Source organism: Lepidochelys kempii, chromosome 2, assembly GCF_965140285.1.
Source record: "Lepidochelys kempii isolate rLepKem1 chromosome 2, rLepKem1.hap1, whole genome shotgun sequence".
Lineage (NCBI taxonomy): Eukaryota > Metazoa > Chordata > Testudines > Cheloniidae > Lepidochelys > Lepidochelys kempii.
The window spans coordinates 205,124,001-205,142,554 of record NC_136381.1 but is presented as its reverse complement, the minus strand read 5'-3'; the positions used below and the strand labels follow the sequence as shown (position 1 = coordinate 205,142,554).

Below are 18,554 nucleotides of genomic sequence, written 5' to 3'. Positions count from 1 at the left end.
GCCTGGCCTGGCGCGGGAGCCAGGGACCCCCCCCAAACCCGGGCGCTGGGCCCGCGCGCGCCGAGCTGCGTGTGAACGGCGCCCCCCTGCCCGCGACGCTGCCCTGCCTGCGCGGCGCCGCTGAGCCGGGCCCGGGACTCCGCCAGCAGAGCGAGCCGGGAGGCCGGGGGGTACATTGGGCCCAGCTGTCAGCGGGAAGCTAAGGCGGCCGGGTAGGACCCGTGCACTTCCTGCGGGCAGTGCCCTGCTCAGGGGGAAGGGGCGGAGTTAGTTTGGCCCTAGCTTTGGTCGGATGTTTCCTGTGCCGCGGGTTCCACCAAGCGTGACAGAAATATAATACAGGCAAATAGCGATATCGGTTCCAAAAGTGACATTCGTAAGTGGGTGTGAGTGGCTGAAAGCAAATGTTCCCACGTGATGCTACAACCTAATCTAGCGATGTTGGTCCCGTATAATGGGTTGCACACATGTATACACATACATAAAACCTATTGCTTGTATATGCTCATTAACAGTGACAGCAACCAGTTTTAGGATATCTCTAAAATAAAAGTTTGCAATTATGACTCTTCTATAGAAGCAACAATATGTTTTTAAGGCCCTCTTGTTATGCTATTAAGAAAGAGGAAAAGACGACTGGCAGCTTTTTGTAGGTACAGTAGAATCTGTTATGAACACCCTGGGAATGGAGGTTGTTCTGAAATAATTCTGAAATGTTCATAATTGAATAAAACATGGTTCTTTCAAACGTTTACAACTGAAAATTAACTTAATATGGCTTTGAAACTTTAGGGAAGAAAAATACTGCTTGTAACCGTCTTAATTTAAATGGAACAAGTACAGAAACCGTTTCCTTACCCTGTCAATTTTTTTAACCCCCCCTCTTTTTTTCAGAGTAGTTTATGTTTAACACACTACTGTACAGTATTTGCTTTTGTGTGTGTGTCTGCTGCTGCCTGATTGCCTGCTTCTGGTTCCAAATGTGGTGGTTAACTGGTCATAACTTCACCGTTCATAACTGAGGTTCTACTGTATATTGTTTTCTAACAGAACATTAGTGGAGTGAAATTTACAGTAGTGCACTCTACAAACATATTTTACTGTCATCTTCTAAAATGGCTTGCTGTCCTTGAGAAACTTGCTACTGTTTGGAAAAAATATATATGCTTACCGTGGTCAAACAGAATTTTAGCCCTGGGTGAGTGGGCCAGGAACGAAGCATCTCCTGAGTTACTTGCTCCGTTCTTAGAGAGGGAGCAAGCAGACTGGGTCCACTGTAGTGCTGTCCTGAGTGGAAGGAGAGGAACAAGGAAGTAGCACCACATCTCTAATAGGATGGAGGGGGAAAGGGAGGAATAGAGTGATTGGAACTGCTGCTGCTTTTCTTGGAGGGAAGGGAGAGGAGTGGAAATGGGAATAAGGAATGGAACAGTTCAAATGAAGAGGTGCTGGGCAAATGAAAGCCCTCGTGCCCATCTAGGAGGGCAGTAGCTCCAAAATAACGTATTTTGTAGAGTGCTTATTGTCAGAGCACTTCATAATCTTTTCTTTAAAGATGCACTGCAAGGCATTCAGTTTGTCTGGTTTGTTTTAAACAGTTGTGGTTTGAATGTGTTTGTTTCCCTTCAGTAGTTTGATAAAGTTGAAGCTAAATCTTCTTTCCACCTTTACTTGATAGTGCTATGGTTCATTAATAGGTAGGGGTGGTTGTCCTTAATTCATTAATGGGAACAGAAAACATCCAGAAGTAATTTCTAGGGTGGAATTTCTAGCGCAGAATTCATTCACTTAGGGAGAGGAACTCAAAACTCATTTATAGGAGAGTTTGGAATTTATTATAGGGTGATGTGTTAGAATTGATTTAGTTGGGGGTGGGAATTGATTACATAGCAATGTAAATTATGTAGGGGTAGCTTTGAGGGAGCATGCTTGGTGGAACAGATTTTTTTCTACTAACTAGTAGGGCTTAGCCTTGGTCTGTGCTACCAACTTATGTTGGTATAACTATGTTGCTCGCAGGTATGGAAGCTCTGATATGGTATGCATATATGGTATGCAGGTATGCATCCCTGAGCCATGCAGTTATACCGACCTAACTCCAGGTGTAGACAGCACTATGTGAGCGGGAGAACATAGCTACTGCCTTTTGCGGAGGTGGCGTACCTATGCCAATGGGAGAAGCTTTCCTGTCGGTGTCACAAAGTGCTACAGAGGCGCTGTAAGTGTGGACAAGCCCTACGGTCATGTTTACACTACCACTTGTGCCGGCAAAACTAATGTTAGGGGTGTGAAATAGAACACCTCCTGAGCGACTTAACTTTTGCTAGCATAAGTGATAGTGTGCATAGTGCTATGTTGGTGGGAGAGCTTTTCGTTGTGGTTTTATTATGTTGACAGGAGAGCTGTCTCCTCTTGACGTAGAGTGGCTACACGAATGATCAGTACAGCTATGCCTCTACAAGCTCGCTGGTGTAGACACGGTCTTAGTCTTTAGCTGACTATTGTGTGTGCTAAGGGAATCTTTCAAGCCCTGAGTATTGCAGCTCTTACAGCAAAACTCAGTCTATTTTTTTGTGTTCACTGTAATGACTTACTATTCAGCTCATGTTTTGGCCTTGCCTTCCCCCATTTTTAAAGTCTTAGTTTAAAGATAAAAACCACTCCCCTCTTGAAGGAAATGGCACTGTCAAGCAGGGCTGGCCTTACCATGAGGTGAACTGAGGCGGCCGCCTGAGGTGCCAGACTGTGTGGGAGTGCCACTAGGACCCAGGGTGTAGAAAATTGTGTCTGCTGCTGGTGCATATGTACTCTCTCTGCTCTAGATGCACAGAGATGGTGGAGTGCTGTGCTGGAGGAAGGAGGGCACAAGAGACATAAGAGGCAGGCAGGAGAAAAGGTGAGAGGGAATAACAAAGCAGCAGGAGTTGCAGGGAAAGAGAAGGAGGAACCTTTTATGTACCTTTCTAGCACCCCCAGGAGCCTGGACTGATTAACACCGGCTTCTCAGGGAGTTTCCTGTTTCCTGCTGCTTCCCTGAACCCACTTGAGGAGAACAGGCAGTCAACTGAAGTAGCAGGAACCAGTTAGGCTCTTAAGACGCTGATACCTTCCCTCACTCAGGCCCTGCTACCAGCCTGCTTATTTGTCCCCTTTAACTGAGTGTTGAGAGCCACTATAGCTGGCACAGAATAGCAGTCATGAGTGAAAGAAGAAAATGTCCCTCTGGGGCAGGATTCAGAAAAAGAAAGAAAGCAAAGGAAGCTTTTCTATCTAAGCAGGAAGGAACTCTCCTGAGATACATAGACACAAATGTTCACAGTGAGCCTTCTGCCCCAGTGAGGATGTGAGTGGTGAGGAGATGCCTGATCTTCCAGTTAGAGCGCAGGTGACCTGGCAGCTACTGCAGCATCTGTATCTCCATCTCAAATGGATGTAACCATGCAGATTTCTGAAGAAAAGTGTAGATCAGAGAAGAGTGTGGTGGAGGTGCAAGAAACAGCTGCTGCTGAGTTTAGTTCCTTAAGTCTAAATGATCCAGGACTGTGGACCCACTTGAGCAGTAGCCTGAGGGACTTCCTTGTACTGCATGGGCCACAGCAAGTGAAAAACTTCATGTTCCCCAAAGACAATGAAAATAGAAGTTTCCATCCAACACATTACTGGTGTGAAATCCCTAATGGTGACAGAGTGGAGAGGCCATGGCTTATGTACTCAAAAACCCAGAATGCTGCATACTGTTTTTGTTGCAAACTCTTCCAGTCTAATGTTCCAGCCACATTGGGTTCTACAGGAACAAAGGGCTGGAAAAATCTGGCTAGAAATCTGGCATGCCATGAGAAGGCAGCAAATCACCGGAGAGCATTCCATAGGTAGAAAGAGCTTGAGATGAGACTAAGGTTAAAGGCCACCATAGATGATCAGCATCAAGAGAAGATTGCATCAGAGTCTCTTTACTGGCAAAATGTTCTGAAAAGGCTCATTGTCATTGTGAGAGTGCTTGCTACCGAAAAGCTAGCACTGCGTGGCACTTGAGATCAGCTGTATGTGCCAAACAATGGAAACTTCCTTAAAACTGTAGAGCTGATGGCTGAGTTTGATGCAGTACTCCAGGAGCAACTAAGCGGAGTCACCACCCAAGAAATGTACGCACACCACTACATTGGAAAAACAATTCAAAATGAGATCATACAGTTACTGGCAACAAAAGTCAAACAGAAGATTGTGGCAGATCTGAAGTCAGCAAGATATTACTCGGTTATTCTGGACTGCACACCTGACACGTGCCATATGGAACAAATTACTTTAATGGTGCGTTTTGTAACAACAACAACAGAATCTACTGAAAATGTCCTTGCAATGGTGACTGTCAGAGAACATTTTCTAGAATTTATTGACATTGATGATGCTACAGGAGTTGGTATGACAAATGTGCTTCTTAAAAAGCTGGAAGATATGGGAATTGCGATAGCTGACATGAGAGGTCAGGGCTACGATAATGCTGCCAACATGAGAGGAAAGAGCAGAGGAGTGCAGACACGCACCTGAGAGTTAAACCCTCAAGCTTTTTTTTGTCCCATGCAGTTCTCATTCATTGAACTTGGTGGTCAGTGATGCAGCATCAGCTTTTAATGAGGCTGCTGAATTTTTTAATGTAATTCAAAGCATCTATGTATTTTTCTCTGCATCAGCTCATTGATGGCAAATTTTGAAGCAACATTTGGGAACATTCTCTCTGACACTGAAACCACTGAGTGCCACACGATGGGAAAGTCGAGTGGAGGCAATAAGGCCTATCAAACACCAAATTGGGAAGATAGATGATGCCATAGTTACCATTATGGAGGATAATGCTATGACAGGAATTGTTCATGGGAGGACAGTGGCAGAGGGCAATGGAATCACCAGAAACATACGTAACTTCAAATTTCTGTGTGGCTTAGTGTTGTGGCATGACTTACTGTTTGAAATAAACGTTGTAAGCAAGAGACTCCAAGGTGTTGACCTTGATATATCTGGAGCAATGGAACAACTGGACAAAACAAAGTCATCCTTACAGTCTTACTGGTCAGATGAGGGATTTCAAAATGTTCTGAAGAGTGCACAGAAGTTGGCAGAGGAACTTCACACTGAAGCTATTTTCCCACCAATTCAAGAATACAAGAGTCACCGAAGAAGACGACATTTTGATTATGAGGCATGGGATAATCCCATAAGAGACCCCAAACAACAATTCAAAGTTGAATTCTTTAACCAGGTGCTAGATTGTGCAATACAGTCAGCTGAATGTTTCATGCAGCTCAAGGGACACAGCAGTATACTTGGGATGTTGTATTCCAAAACTCCTCACTATAGCTGAAGAAGACCTACACCAGCAATGCAGGGCACTAGTCAGTGTTAACACATAATGACATGCATGATATTGATGCGAGCGATTTAGGTGATACATTTCAGCAGGATCAACTCCAAAGGCTGTTCTGAAATATATGTGCACAAATAAGATGACTACCCTCTTTCCAAATGCTTTTGTTGCACTGCGTATACTTCTAACACTTCCTGTAACAGTTGCCAGTGGAGAACACAGCTTCTCCAAGCTGAAGTTAATAACACATCTATGCTCCACAATGACACAGGAGAGACTGGTCGGCCTTGCAACCATCTCAATAGAGCATGAGCTGGCCCAGACTGTGGACCTTCAGGAGGAAGCAGTTCAAATCTTTGCAACCAAGAAGGCACAGAAAGCACTACTTTGATTATTCAAACAGATAAAAATGCTAGTGTTTACTATGCAGACAAGAAAAGTTACGTTTGCTGTGCAGGCATTTGAAAATTAAGTGTTACTTAAAATTTTTGAACAAGGCATTTGAAGTTGTTAGTTCTCCTTTATTGGGACAGGTAGCAGAGGAGTAGAACAGGAAGAAGGCAGAATTGAGACCTTTCTAAATTTTGGCCCAAGTGAGGGGGCATGGAAGCATCAATTTGAGCTCCCCGCCTCAGGTGCCAAAATGTTGTGGGCCGGCCCTGCTGTCATTTAAAGGTGGAAAGAAGGTTAGCTTCAGTGTTATCAAACTACTGAAGGGAAGCAAGCACATTCAAAACACAACTGTTTAAAACAAACCACCCAAACTGAATCCCTAAAAGTAAATTGCAGTGGGATTCTGAAGTTAGGCCATTTACCAGCAGATGTTGTTATGGTTAGTAGAACTGGTTTTTAAGGATATTGGAGGATTAAACAAGAAGCATCTCTGAAAAAGGACAGTGATGTTACTTGTTTTATAATTTTGTCGATTATGTCAAAAAGCCTTAGATATTCTGATATCCGTTATTAACAGTTGGCTGTTGATTTTCTGAAATGTACTTAGCATCTTTGCTATTGTGGTGATGTCACATGATGTTACAGTTATCTGCCAGTAGCAGGGTTTGAAGTTAAGGGAAAAAGCTACCTGCTGTCTATTCCAGTCTTTTCCTATGCTGACATATTCCAGTCTTTTCCTATGCTTTTCTTTTTGCAAATACAGACTAACACGGCTGCTACTCTGAAACCTGACGTATTACTGTGGCTCTTTGGCAATGTACATTGGTAAATTCTGGCTGCTTCTCAGGCTCAGGATGGCCCCTGTTCTAAATCATATACTGCAGGAAAAAGTTTTGATAAACCATTGTTCAGTCCTGGTGCCTTATGACAAGACACTTTTATAGAATCCTATATTAAAAAGTTGCAGTGAACTGTGCAGATAAACGCTACAAAGTTATCACTAATTGAGAAATGTTAAAAGTAGCAGCAGCAGCAAACACTTCTTAAATCTGAAATTGGGCATTTTAAATAAATAATAAATGCATTCTATTTCTGAGGGATCTACTTAAGAAAGCTCTGCCTTCGATTTTCACAAGAGTATAAACAGGAGACTTTATTCGGTAACCAGCCAATGCAGTTCTTAGTGAAAGCCTAGGAACATACAGTATAATCAGTCAGGCATACCGGATTGTTGCCATTTTAAAGAATTCACAGTGGAAAAAAAAAACCTTTCTAAAATCAATACATAAATCCAGTGTATGTCAAAGTAAGATTTTTAAATGTGAATGAGAGATTAAGAATACTTGTAGAGCTGCAGGAGGCTGCAACATCAGTAAAATGCATCCTGAAAATGAGATCAAGAGTTATGGTAATCCAATCTCAAAAAAACCAGAGGCATGTACTAACAGAAAGACATATTGGTTCATTGGGGGCCTAATGCTGAAAGTGAAGCCAAGGGGGTTTCCTAGTTTGTTTTCTTGTACTATTCTTGATCACTTTGCTTTTGTCTGGTCAGTTGGTGCAGCTGCCTGTTCAGATAGTAAGTGGTTTTGAATCTTAAAAGCTATATTCTCACCGTATTATGTAACTGTCTGCACCTTCAGATGAAAATGTACTGCTCAGGCTTTTATAAACATGAGTCTTATTGAGGATATACAAATCACTATAGTGCAATATTATGCTTATTGTATCATCATGCTGTACATTCATCGTTTTTAAAGGTAATTTTTGAATCGTTAGGAAAGATCAGGGTGTGTGCAAGTGTCCTAGGCACTTTGCTTTATAAGCTTTCCCTTGCTGTCCAACCAGTATGCCCTCAGTGATGACCTGGAGGGACAACTTGTAAGGGTGAGAAGATAGTTGTCTCCGTGCCTGTTCAATTCTTTGCTATCTTTGATATTACAATTTTGGTTGTGATTTCTATGCTCTGGGCACCTGCCCCTTGGGAGCAAACTGTGACCAACCCATTCCACATGGACGGCTGAATGAGAAAAAAAACTTTAAAAAAAAAAAAAAAAATTAACTAGAATTTGATGGATATAAAATATATACTCAAAATTAACTATGTTTATAGTTTAGGATAAAGGGGAGATGTTTACTGGATATTGGAGGTTTTGAACTGTTTTCAAACCTGATGCCTGTTGATTTACAGATGAAAGCAATCAAGTTGAATAATAAGAAACTGTTGAATAATTATTTTAAATTGAATTTTTTCAGGAGCTGGTGACTTTGACCAGGGAACACCATGGCCCACACTACCATTTTTGCTGCTTTTGCTGTTCCTCAGTTACTGAGAGGTACTGCTCGAATTTTCCCCACTCTTTCTGCATTGTTACGGTTGAAGTACTCTGCTTTGTTACACTGCACAATGAATGGGTAGGTTATCAGTCTACAAACACGACTAAATATTTTGTTTTTAAAGAGATTGTGATGATAAATGTCATGAGTGTCAGAGGCTGAACAAACTTTAAAGAACTATAGAAATACTCTATCAATCACCTGGTTGTATTTTAAAGACATTAGTAAATAAGGCTGGCTGTCAAACAAGAATTCCATTCACAAAAAATGTTGAGGTGTTCAAACTGGGTTTTTGAAATCTTTCAACAATTTTTGTGAAAAAACATGAGGGAGACATGAATAACCTAGTGCTTAGGGCACTTACCTGGGTTGTGGGAAACCCTGGTTCAAGTCCTTGCTCTGCCTGACCCAGATGAGTGCCCTAACCACCAGGCTATAGAGTTAGTCTCTGTCTATCTCTACTATTAGAGTTGTTCCATTTTGTATAACTAGGTAAATATTCATGGACAAGAGGTTCTACAGCCCAGTGGTTCTCAACCAGGGGTACATGTACCCCGATGGTACTCAGAGGTCTTCCAGGGGGTACATCAACTCATCTAGACATTTGCGTAATTTTACAACAGGCTAGATTAAAAGCACTAGCGAAGTCCGTACAAACTAAAATTGCATACAGACAGTAACTTGTTTATACTTCTCTATTTACTATATGCTGCAATGAAGTATAATGTTTATATTTCAGTTGATTTTATAATTATATGCTCAAAATTAGAAAGTGAGCTATTTCAGTAGTAGTGTGCTGTGACACTTGTATTTTTAGGTCTGATTTTGTAAGCAAGTAGTTTTTTAAAGTGAGGTGAAACTTGGGGTACACAAGACAAATCAGACTCCTGAAAGGGGTACAGTAGTCTGGAAAGGTTGAGAGCCACTGGTGGTTAGGGCACTCACCTGGTATGCAGGAGATCCAAGTTCAAGTCTCTGCTCTTAATCAGGCAGAACATGGACTTGAACTTTGGCCTCCCAAATTACCGGTGAGTATTCACCAGGCTTGGTTGTTACGGGGTGGGTGGGTGTGTGTGTGTGTGTGTGTGTGTGTGTGTGTGTGTGTATCTCTTTCTCTAGTTGTGACCAGAATTTCCACCCTGGACCAGAGAAACCTGTGTGATGAAAGTTTTGTCAAAACAAATGTTTCTGTGAAAAGTTTTGTTTTTGGAAAACGAGTATTTTCTGTTGAAAATTTCCCAACCAACTATTAGCATTCTAAGATTAAATCTGAGGTGAGATTAGTGTCTGACTTCTTTTAATTTTTGTTTAAATTAACATAGTGTAGAATGGCAGATTGATTAAAGTGGTTACATTGTCAATAGAAATTTCTACCTTTTAAGCGAAGCACTAATACTTTGCAGTTGCAATAATGATGTTAATCTTGATTTGCTTTTTGTTGAAGCACAATGAAATCCAAAAGGAAAACAGATCATCTGGAGAGAACGGCAAATAACTTTCGACAGGAGGTTAGTGTTCTGTTCTACAGAAGGGAAATATTTTTTTTGTGTTATGAAGAGACTAGATAATCCTATTTGATGGTGATTAGGCTTCTTTTTTTTCTATGAGATTTTGTGCCATTTGTCATTTTTCTTTTTTGTATTTATATTACGAAGACACTGTTATAAAAGGGCATGTTTTCTTTTGGATGGGTGAAACAAAATGATGTTAAAGAATCAGTGTCTGTCATTCCTTTTTGACATGTTTAATCAGGAATTAGTCGTCCCCTAGTTCAGTTTGGATTGTTTTAGTTAAGGAAATCTTAGGCACTTATTGTTTTGTAGTACCATCTTTGATACATAGGCTTTTAAGGAACCATGCGATTTTCCCCTGTTTTTAATTTTATTTTCTAGTGTTTTAAAGGTTACCTGGAAAAGAAGAAAAATAGCTCTTGCCTTCTTATTTTATGATGTATAAAGAAGGGCTGAAAAATTCAGAGATCATTTGGTGAGGGAAGGATTTTTCTTTCCTTGTGTTAGGTTATAAATGTAAGGAATGTTAAGTCTTGTCCTTCATCAGAACCAAAGAACATCTTCGAAAGGTATCTGATACGTACAGTAACTCCTCACTTAACGAAACATTAACTGGGACGTCATTATTAGGTCGTTGGTCTATTAGAGAACATACTCCTTTTATGTCCTACATTGTTCCCTTAGAATGTTGTTTGGCTCCCGCTGCTCCACCCACCCGGTGCTTCTGCTGGGGAGTGGGGAGAGAGCACGGGGGCTTGCCCCATTCCGCCTTCCCAGCGCTCCTGCTGGAGTCCACTTGCCCCGACTTCACTCCCTGCTGGAATGCCGGGCAGGCGGAGTGGGGCAAGACCCCATGTCCTGACCCTGCTATGCCCCTGCCTCAGCCAAGCTTCACAATCGTCATTGGTGGGTACAGTATTACATGGTTTGTTTAAAGTTATTTAAAATTTATACAGTATATGTATATAATGTCTTTTGTCTGGTGAAAAAAATTTCCCTGGAACCTAACCCTCCCTGTTTACATTAATTCTTATGGGCAAATTGGATTTGCTTAAAGTTGCATTTTTCAAGAACATAACTAGGATGTTAAATGAGGAGTTACTGTATTGTGAACTTCCCTATACTTTGATTTAAGGGATGAAAGTGCTGTATCTTTAACATACAATTTTTTTCTTTTGTTTGTAATAAATTAGTTTAAATAAGTTAACAAAAGAGTTGTAAATATTCTGAATATAAATAACTTGCTTTCTCCATTAATAAGGTTTCACTACTAAAGTGATTCTACATCCTTTTTTGAATTTCAATGTGTCTGGGAAGTGGAGGTGTGTTAAGGGATGGGCATTGGTTAGCTTGAAGAGGGTATGAAGAACTGTGCAGGACAAGTAAAGGAAGGATGGTTCAGTGCTGCTACCTCAACTTTCTGGAACATCTGGGAAATTTTTCTCCCATGCTGAATTTATTCTTAGTTGTTACATGTTGTCACTTGATTTCTGACCGGTTAGAAACTGGTCAGTTCAAATCTCCTGTTTAGCTGTATATCCTATGTAATTCGCTTCCGTCTCCACATTACCTTGCTTGGTTTTTGTAATACTTTGGAAAGATTAGTGTAGGATATTTGTGTTGCAGTAATGTGGATGAATACACTAACTATCACATACTCAAGGATGTAGCATAAGTAGCAAGTGCAAGAAAGAGGAGCTGAAACTTTGTCCTCCTTCAGTGAAATCCAGATTAAAAGACCCAGACATTCATTTTTTTTTTTCTTCTGCCAAATCTTGATCTGGGCCAGTTGGTTACTCTTATGGATGGTGAGAATCTTCTTTGAAGGTCCTTGATCACCCTACATCAAACTTAGTTTTCTGCACCAACTTACTACTGAATAATAATTAAAATTCCAGTGTTTTGTCAAAAAGGCCAAAGAACAACTCGGGGGGGGGGTGTTGGGGAGGGAAGGGGAGAAGGGATGTCAAAAGTGTATGCACATTTCCTGCACTAAGACCTTTACATAGGAGAAACATTTAAATAGCCTACCTGACACTTGTCTCGTTAACCAGTGTGACTGCATTTCCTGTTTAATATTGTCTATTAAAGTGGAAAAGAAAAGTACACTACTCTAATTTTGTTTTAAGTTGGCAAGTGTTCTGTTTTTTTACTGGACAGTAGACATGTTCAAATGTTATTTTATGGAGAAATTCATTTCCTGTCATGTGTTTTAAATCAGAGCAAGACTGGTTAAAGTTTCATTTGTTAAATTATTTGATCTCGTACAGATGAGAAATGGCACAATCATGTGTTATAGGAAACATCAGACTGGGAGAGCTATTGCAGTAGATGGCATTAAACATTTTTAAAATGCTTTACAGCCTAGGACATAGACTGGCCTATTTACTAAACTAGTTATAGTAATTCTGTTTTGCTGAATTTTCAACAATAACTAAAAAGTCTGTGGGGGAAGGAGGATGGACAGGTATCATGCAAGTTAGCTGTTAATATTATAAAACAAGAATTGTATGTTTTGATACACATTGCTGACAGTCTGTTTGTATCCCTGTATTATTGAACATTAGTATGATTGATTGTTTTATCCTGTAGATCCGGTTTCTGAAATTGTATGGAGGGCTGGTTAGGGGAGGCTGTGCCTCCCCACACAGTCAGGTGTGGGCCAGCCCCCGCCCCCATCCAACCCCCCCTGTTCCCTGTCTTCTGATGGCCCCCCTGGAACCCCTGCCCCATCCAACCCCCCCCTCCTTCCTGACTGCTGCCCCCATTCAACCCCCCTTGTTCCCCGCCCTCTGACCACCCTGACCCCTATCCACACCCCCGACCACCACTCCGAACTCCCCTGCCCTCTGTCCAACCCTCCTGCCCCCTTACCAGTAAGGGTTCAGCATTCAGGAACATCTTAAGGCTGCCCTCCCTGGGACCCTTTCTACCACCCACTTTGTTTTCCAAGTTTTGCTCTCTGTTGTGAAAAGGTAATAGAAAAAGAGTCTAGCAGATCAGCTCATCTTCTCTAAGAGTTGGCTTGTGTAGTACCCCTCACAGGAGCTGGCAGGGTAGCCTTCTCTCTGCCTTGTAAACAGCTCTCACCTTCTGAGCTGTTCGGCTTCCTTTTAAGCTCCACCTTAATTTGGAGCATGCTCTGCAGCTGCGGCTGGGCTGGGTCATCAGAGCACAGAATTGCTCTTTAACCCCTTCAGCTCTTGTATGAGGTTTCCCATCACACAGAGAAAAAGTTTGGGAACCACTGGTGGTAGCCCCAAATTCACCAAAGATCACCTAACATCCAATTTAGCAAGCACAGTAATAGTCCCATGAAAACTGATGGAACAAGTACCTTGCTGAGTCAGGGCCATAGTGACTGTTTATAGTAGTTCCATTTTAGAGATTTTTGGATATCTGCAAAGAGTCTTTATTTTGAAGATTACGATTTCCACTGTCATTCAGTTCACACTATTTGCGGTGTGTGAATGTTGTACATTATAGATGTTCAGTAAAAATAGCCAGATGGGGATAATGTTGCACGTTTGTATCTAGATCAGGGATGGGCAAATTTTTTGGCCTGAGGGCCACATTGGGGTTCCGAAACTGTATGGAGGGCCGGGTAGGGAAGGCTGTGCCTCCCCAAATAGCCTGGCCCCTGCCCCCTATCTGCCCCCTCCCACTTCCTACCCCCAACTGCCCCCCTCAGAACACCCGACCCATCCAACCGCCCTTGTCCCCTGACCGCCCCCTCCCGGGACTCCTGCCACTAACCGCCACTCTCGAAACCCATCCCCTATCCAACCCCCCCAGTCGCCTGTCTTACCCGACCCCTATCCACACCCCCGCCCCCTGACAGGCCCCTCAGGACTCCCATAACTATCCAACCACCCCCTGCTCCTTATCCCCCGTCTGCCCCTTATCCAATCCCCCCACTCCCTACCACCTTACCATGCCATTCAGAGCATCAGGACTGGCATCCGCGCCGCCTGGCTGGAGCCAGCCACACTGCTGTGCAGTCTAGAGCACTGGGGCAGGCCGGCGGCTCTCGCAGCCACACTTCACGGCAGGAGCTCGCAACCCCACCACCCACAGTGCTGGCTGCACGGCGAGCTGAGGCTGCAGAGAAGGGGGAACAGTAGGGGAGGGGCTGGGGGCAAGCCTCCCTGGCCAGGAGCTCAAGGGCCGAGCAGGAGGGTCCCGTGGGCCGGATGTGGCTGGCTGCCCGCAGTTTGCCCACCTCTGATCTAGATTTATCTTACTTTTGTTTTAAGAGGTAACCAATAATCTAGAATGTATATAGTTACATTATTTTAATCCAGATTAAATTGAATTTTATACACAGGTTTAGATTAACCCTGATTAAAATTACCAAAAAATCTTGGAGTTGTAGTATACATTTAATGAGGTGTGGTTTTCTGTGTGATTCAATTATTATTTTGCCACTGTGGTGGATACTTCATAATGTTTTAAAATTATGAAATGCTATAGTTAATGACGCATAACTTCCACGGACGGTCTCGAGCACATTTGCTGAAAATGACACCACTGTAATATAATGATTCATTCTTATTTCTCTAGGTTATATCTCCAGCAAAAGTGTGTGGCATCACCAATGAATCTGAAACAGTTAAAAGACTTCGCTTGGCTGTCACAAATAAGGATTTTACTTTTAAAGCAGGACAGTGGTAAGACTTCTCCCTGATTTTGTGGTGGGAAAATTGCTTACAGAAAACCCAGGATGATGAAGTGATAAAAGGAAGATACTGGGATAATGCATCTCCATTATATTTATATAACATACTATTTTAGTCATAAATGATATATAAAACAGCTGATAAATTCAACCTCATAATTGTAAACTGTTTTATTAAATACATCCATATTTTCATACAAATAGAAAAAAATAAAAATTAATATTTGCCAGTTTTCATTTTCATTCCTTCAGTGATGACCTATGGTTTATATCCATTAACTTTTTGCTAAATGAACATCTTTACACACTACTTGTATTCCATTACTCTAGCTGCACAGTGGAGCAGAGACTGAGTGCTGCAAATTTGAAAGTTAATTTTAATTTGGTTTTACAGTTTTCTAATTAAAAAACCCCAAAAAGTAATGTTGACCTTTGTCCCCCTAACGTTAGATCTGCTGGGTTAGTTTGGGTAGGCATATACTTGAAAACAAACTCAATTCACTGCTTAGGCCATTCTATGGATTAACTGTTGTGACACTTCCCAGGGATACCCAGGGCTTTATGGCTCCTTGCTACCACCTGTCTTTATCATGAAGAATCCTTGTCTGTGACTTTTGGGGGTCAGCTCCCCAATTCCACTGGCCATGAGCAACACAAGTACTCCCCTCTAAGCCTTACAAGTCCTGTAGTTACTCTACAAGTAGTAATTAGCACACACTAATCCTCTAGCCCTCTAATCATTTCACTGGAGTGACCAGCCCCTCGTTCGCTGGTTGCTTGCAGTGTTCACAGATTTGCTTCTTCCAAAGAAACAGTACATCCCAGTTTACCAATTCCACCTCAGATTGCTGCTCTACTGAACATGGAGCTCTTAGATATATTTATGGTGAAATCAGGAATAAGTTTCTTTAACAAAGCATGGAGATTCAAAGTAATAGCAAATAGAAGTATTGGAAACAAAAATGGTTACATATAAAATAAAACTATAACACGCATGCTAGACCCTAAACATAATTAACAAGATATTTCATGTCTTATTAAGCTTTGCTCACCCAAAAATCCTTGCAGCGATTTATAGCTAGGCTGGCTGTGATCCTCCTTTTACGAGATAAGCATGCTGTCAGCTTGCCTTCTTGGTGAAGGACCTGGGGGTTTGCTTGCATCCAATATATAACAGACCCATCCTTTTTATTTATTCATAAACCAGAGCACCCCTCACCTAGGTGTTTGTTGCCTCCTGGGAATTCACTCTCTTGTAGATTTTGTACGCTCTTAGTTAGCGTGTGGCTCAGACGGTAAATAGGCATCTATTGTGAGGTATACAACACACAGATGACCAGACAAGGACATAGGTGTCTGTTACCTCCTGCCTGAATGGAACATTTCTGCGTTATGTCACCTGCCTTAATTCAAGACCTCAAGAATGTAATTTTTAGTATAGATATATAACTCCTTAAATATTACTTTGTGTACATTTTGCGCTGAGTATGATGACCAGTGGGTGAACTATTATGCATACATCTGATGGATACCTGTAAAAACCTATGCACCGCCTGTACCCTCTGGCAGTTGGCACCAAGCAGTCCCTGGGTTACAATTGCTATTTAAACAATGTTACGGTTTTAGGAGTGTTAGAATTTTTCAGGATCAGGTAGAATTTCATGTTTCAACTCAAATACTATTTTGTAGGATAAGTTATAATCTGGACCTCTCACTCTTGACAGTGAGAGACAAGGTGGATGAAGTAATATCTTTTATTGGACCAAGTTCTGTTGGTGACAGAGAGAAGCTTTCAGGCTTACACAGAGCTCTTCTTCATTTCCCAGATCTGAAGAGGAGCTCTGTGTAAACTCGAAAGCTTCTCTCTATCACCAGCAGAAGGTGGTCCAATAAAAGATATTACCTCACCCACCTTGTCTCTCTGATATCCTGGGAGCAACACTGCAAACAACTCTTCACAGTGGTCCTTTAACTTTTTTTTTTTAAACTTCCTGTTGGCTTAGTCCAGCTGGAAACTGCTTTTTCTGGAATCAAAGTTTAACTGCTAGGGTGTTAACAGCATGTGCTACCAGTGTAGTCTTAATATCCAGACTTTTACATTTAGAACCAGAAAAACAAGATGTTGATTGCAGTAATTTTTGTTTGTGGAGCAATTTGTTGCAGTTTTTGCACATGTGGAGTGACGCATATTAAATTCTTGCTTGCCAGTTCTTCGAAAAACACATTTAACCATCAAAAATGTTTTAGCAATTATCACTCTGAAAAATGAAAGCTTTAATTATAATTACTCTTTTCATATTTTTTTTCCTTGAAAGTATTCTAAGGCTGTTTTTTGGCATGGCAACTTCTCTGTACTGGAAGCTATAAACTGAGGTCATGTTTTCTGAGGAACAGTGCCAAGAATCAACAATTTCCTGAATAGAAAACCCTAACATGTCCAGTGACATGTGATAGTGAGATGCCAGAGCTAAAGTTTGTCTTCACAGCATAAACACAAAAAATGCAGCTTTCATAATCTTGGTTTACATAAGCAAAAAAAGTTGATTTGTTGTCCCAGGATATAATAGACTTTTGTTGTCTATCAAGTTACAAGTAATAATTAAAATAAACAAGAAGAGATTTATTACTGTAATAAGGCATTTTGAATGTGACAGATTGTGCATGCATATGTTTGTTTGTAAGTATCATGAAGGACAAAGGACCAGTAACTTTGAACTCATCTTAATACTTCTAACTTCTTATTCCAGCAACTGTTGGATATTTATCTCTTTTCTGAATCTTTGACTTCAAAAAAACTTTTAAGAGACAAAGGAGGATATGTGACTGAGACATACCTAAAAGTTTACAAATTCTCTTTCCTCTTTTTAAATGCAGCATCTTCCCTTATCTTGGCTTCCCCTTGTTGGATATATATATATATTTCTAGAATTACTCCACTTAAACCATCACCAGTAGTGTATTACTTTGGAAGTCCTCCCATGTCTTCTCATACACTGTTAAAGTAAGGCAAGCCTTCAGAAGCAGCAGTCAGTTTAAGATGATATACTACAACATAGTACGTAGCCTACTAAAACATCTGCTGTCCGGAGTGAGCTAAGTTTAAAAAATTATGTATTTTTGTTTTAAACTACACACTTGCATAAATACTGTTTTAGAAGGTAAAATCTTTACTTAAAAGTCATGCTTTTTAATAATTTTTGAATTTAATGTGATCTCAAACAGGGTTTTAAGAAACTAATAATTTCTGCTGTCCATAACCAGAATACTTACTTTGGCATGATTGTGGACCATGATTTGTGGTTTAAGTGCCCTCCATCCTAGTCTGAGCATTCCAGTTTATTCCTTTCCTGGAGACAGTGGTACAGAGCTTTAGTATCCTCAGTTGAGGTGTTCTTTGGTATAGTAAGTATTACAGCACAGAATTGGATCATCTTTACTCAACTTCCCAGTCTAATTACTTTAGAGCCTGTTTACCAGAAGTGCTCAGTACCGACAGCTCCATTTGAAGGCAATGGGAGCAGCAGGCACTGAGGACATCTGAAATTCAGGCCCTTAATTTCTCTAGATTAGGCAGTCTCCTCAGGCCTCCTGTTCTGTAAAACAATGTTTCTCAGCCTTTTCAGGTAGGCAACCCAAAAAATGACGACCGTATATTTACTATAAAAGAGTAAAAAATGTATTAATGATAAGCCTATGTAACGTGTGTGTGTGTGTGTTTGAGAGATTGATGAAAAATACTTCTCTCTGAAGGGCAAGGGTGTGCTGTGAGTGGATATGAAAGATTTTCTGTGCTTTAGATAATAAAATTGTCAGTGCCTTGCCCCACCTGCCGTTTTATAATCTCTTTTGGGATCACAACCCACCAGTTGAAAACACTGCTCAAAAACACCCATGCAATAGAAGTTAAACCACACTATTGCCATCCTCATTTAACTAGCCAACTTAACTCATTGTGCATTATCTGGGGCTATTAAAGAAGCTGACAGACATAATTTTGATCAGAACTGAATATTTACAGCATTTTGTGCGGGGTGTCATCTCAGGCCTTAATTGACTAATCAGTCATTCTCCCATATTTAGCAGTCATTACCACTGTGCTCAGTTCACAAAGGGAGCAGCCCAACTGACTTTAACATAAAGTTTATAATAAGAGTCCAAATTTTGGTGTTTGCAGCAGAGAAGTGGGAATATTATTGATTACTTGAATATTAAGGCAGCTCTCTTTAGGAGTTTGAAAAGCACCAATAGAAGATTCCAAGTTAAGACCCTGATTTTC

General features: G+C 41.2%; 1 protein-coding gene across 6 annotated transcripts in view; it reads left to right on the top strand.

Annotated features, from left to right (window-relative positions):
• OXNAD1 (oxidoreductase NAD binding domain containing 1) overlaps positions 1-18,554 on the top strand; it is a 38,359-nt gene that overhangs the window by 959 nt on the left and 18,846 nt on the right. For 2 of the 6 annotated variants that reach the window (XM_078851763.1, XM_073333548.2), the window contains exons 2-4: positions 8,009-8,167; positions 9,534-9,597; positions 14,164-14,270. In XM_078851763.1, the coding sequence (XP_078707889.1) occupies positions 8,037-8,167; positions 9,534-9,597; positions 14,164-14,270 (302 nt within the window). In that variant the 5' untranslated portion in view covers positions 8,009-8,036. The other 4 variants (XM_073333550.2, XM_073333549.1, XM_073333551.2 and 1 more) reach the window with 4 other exon arrangements.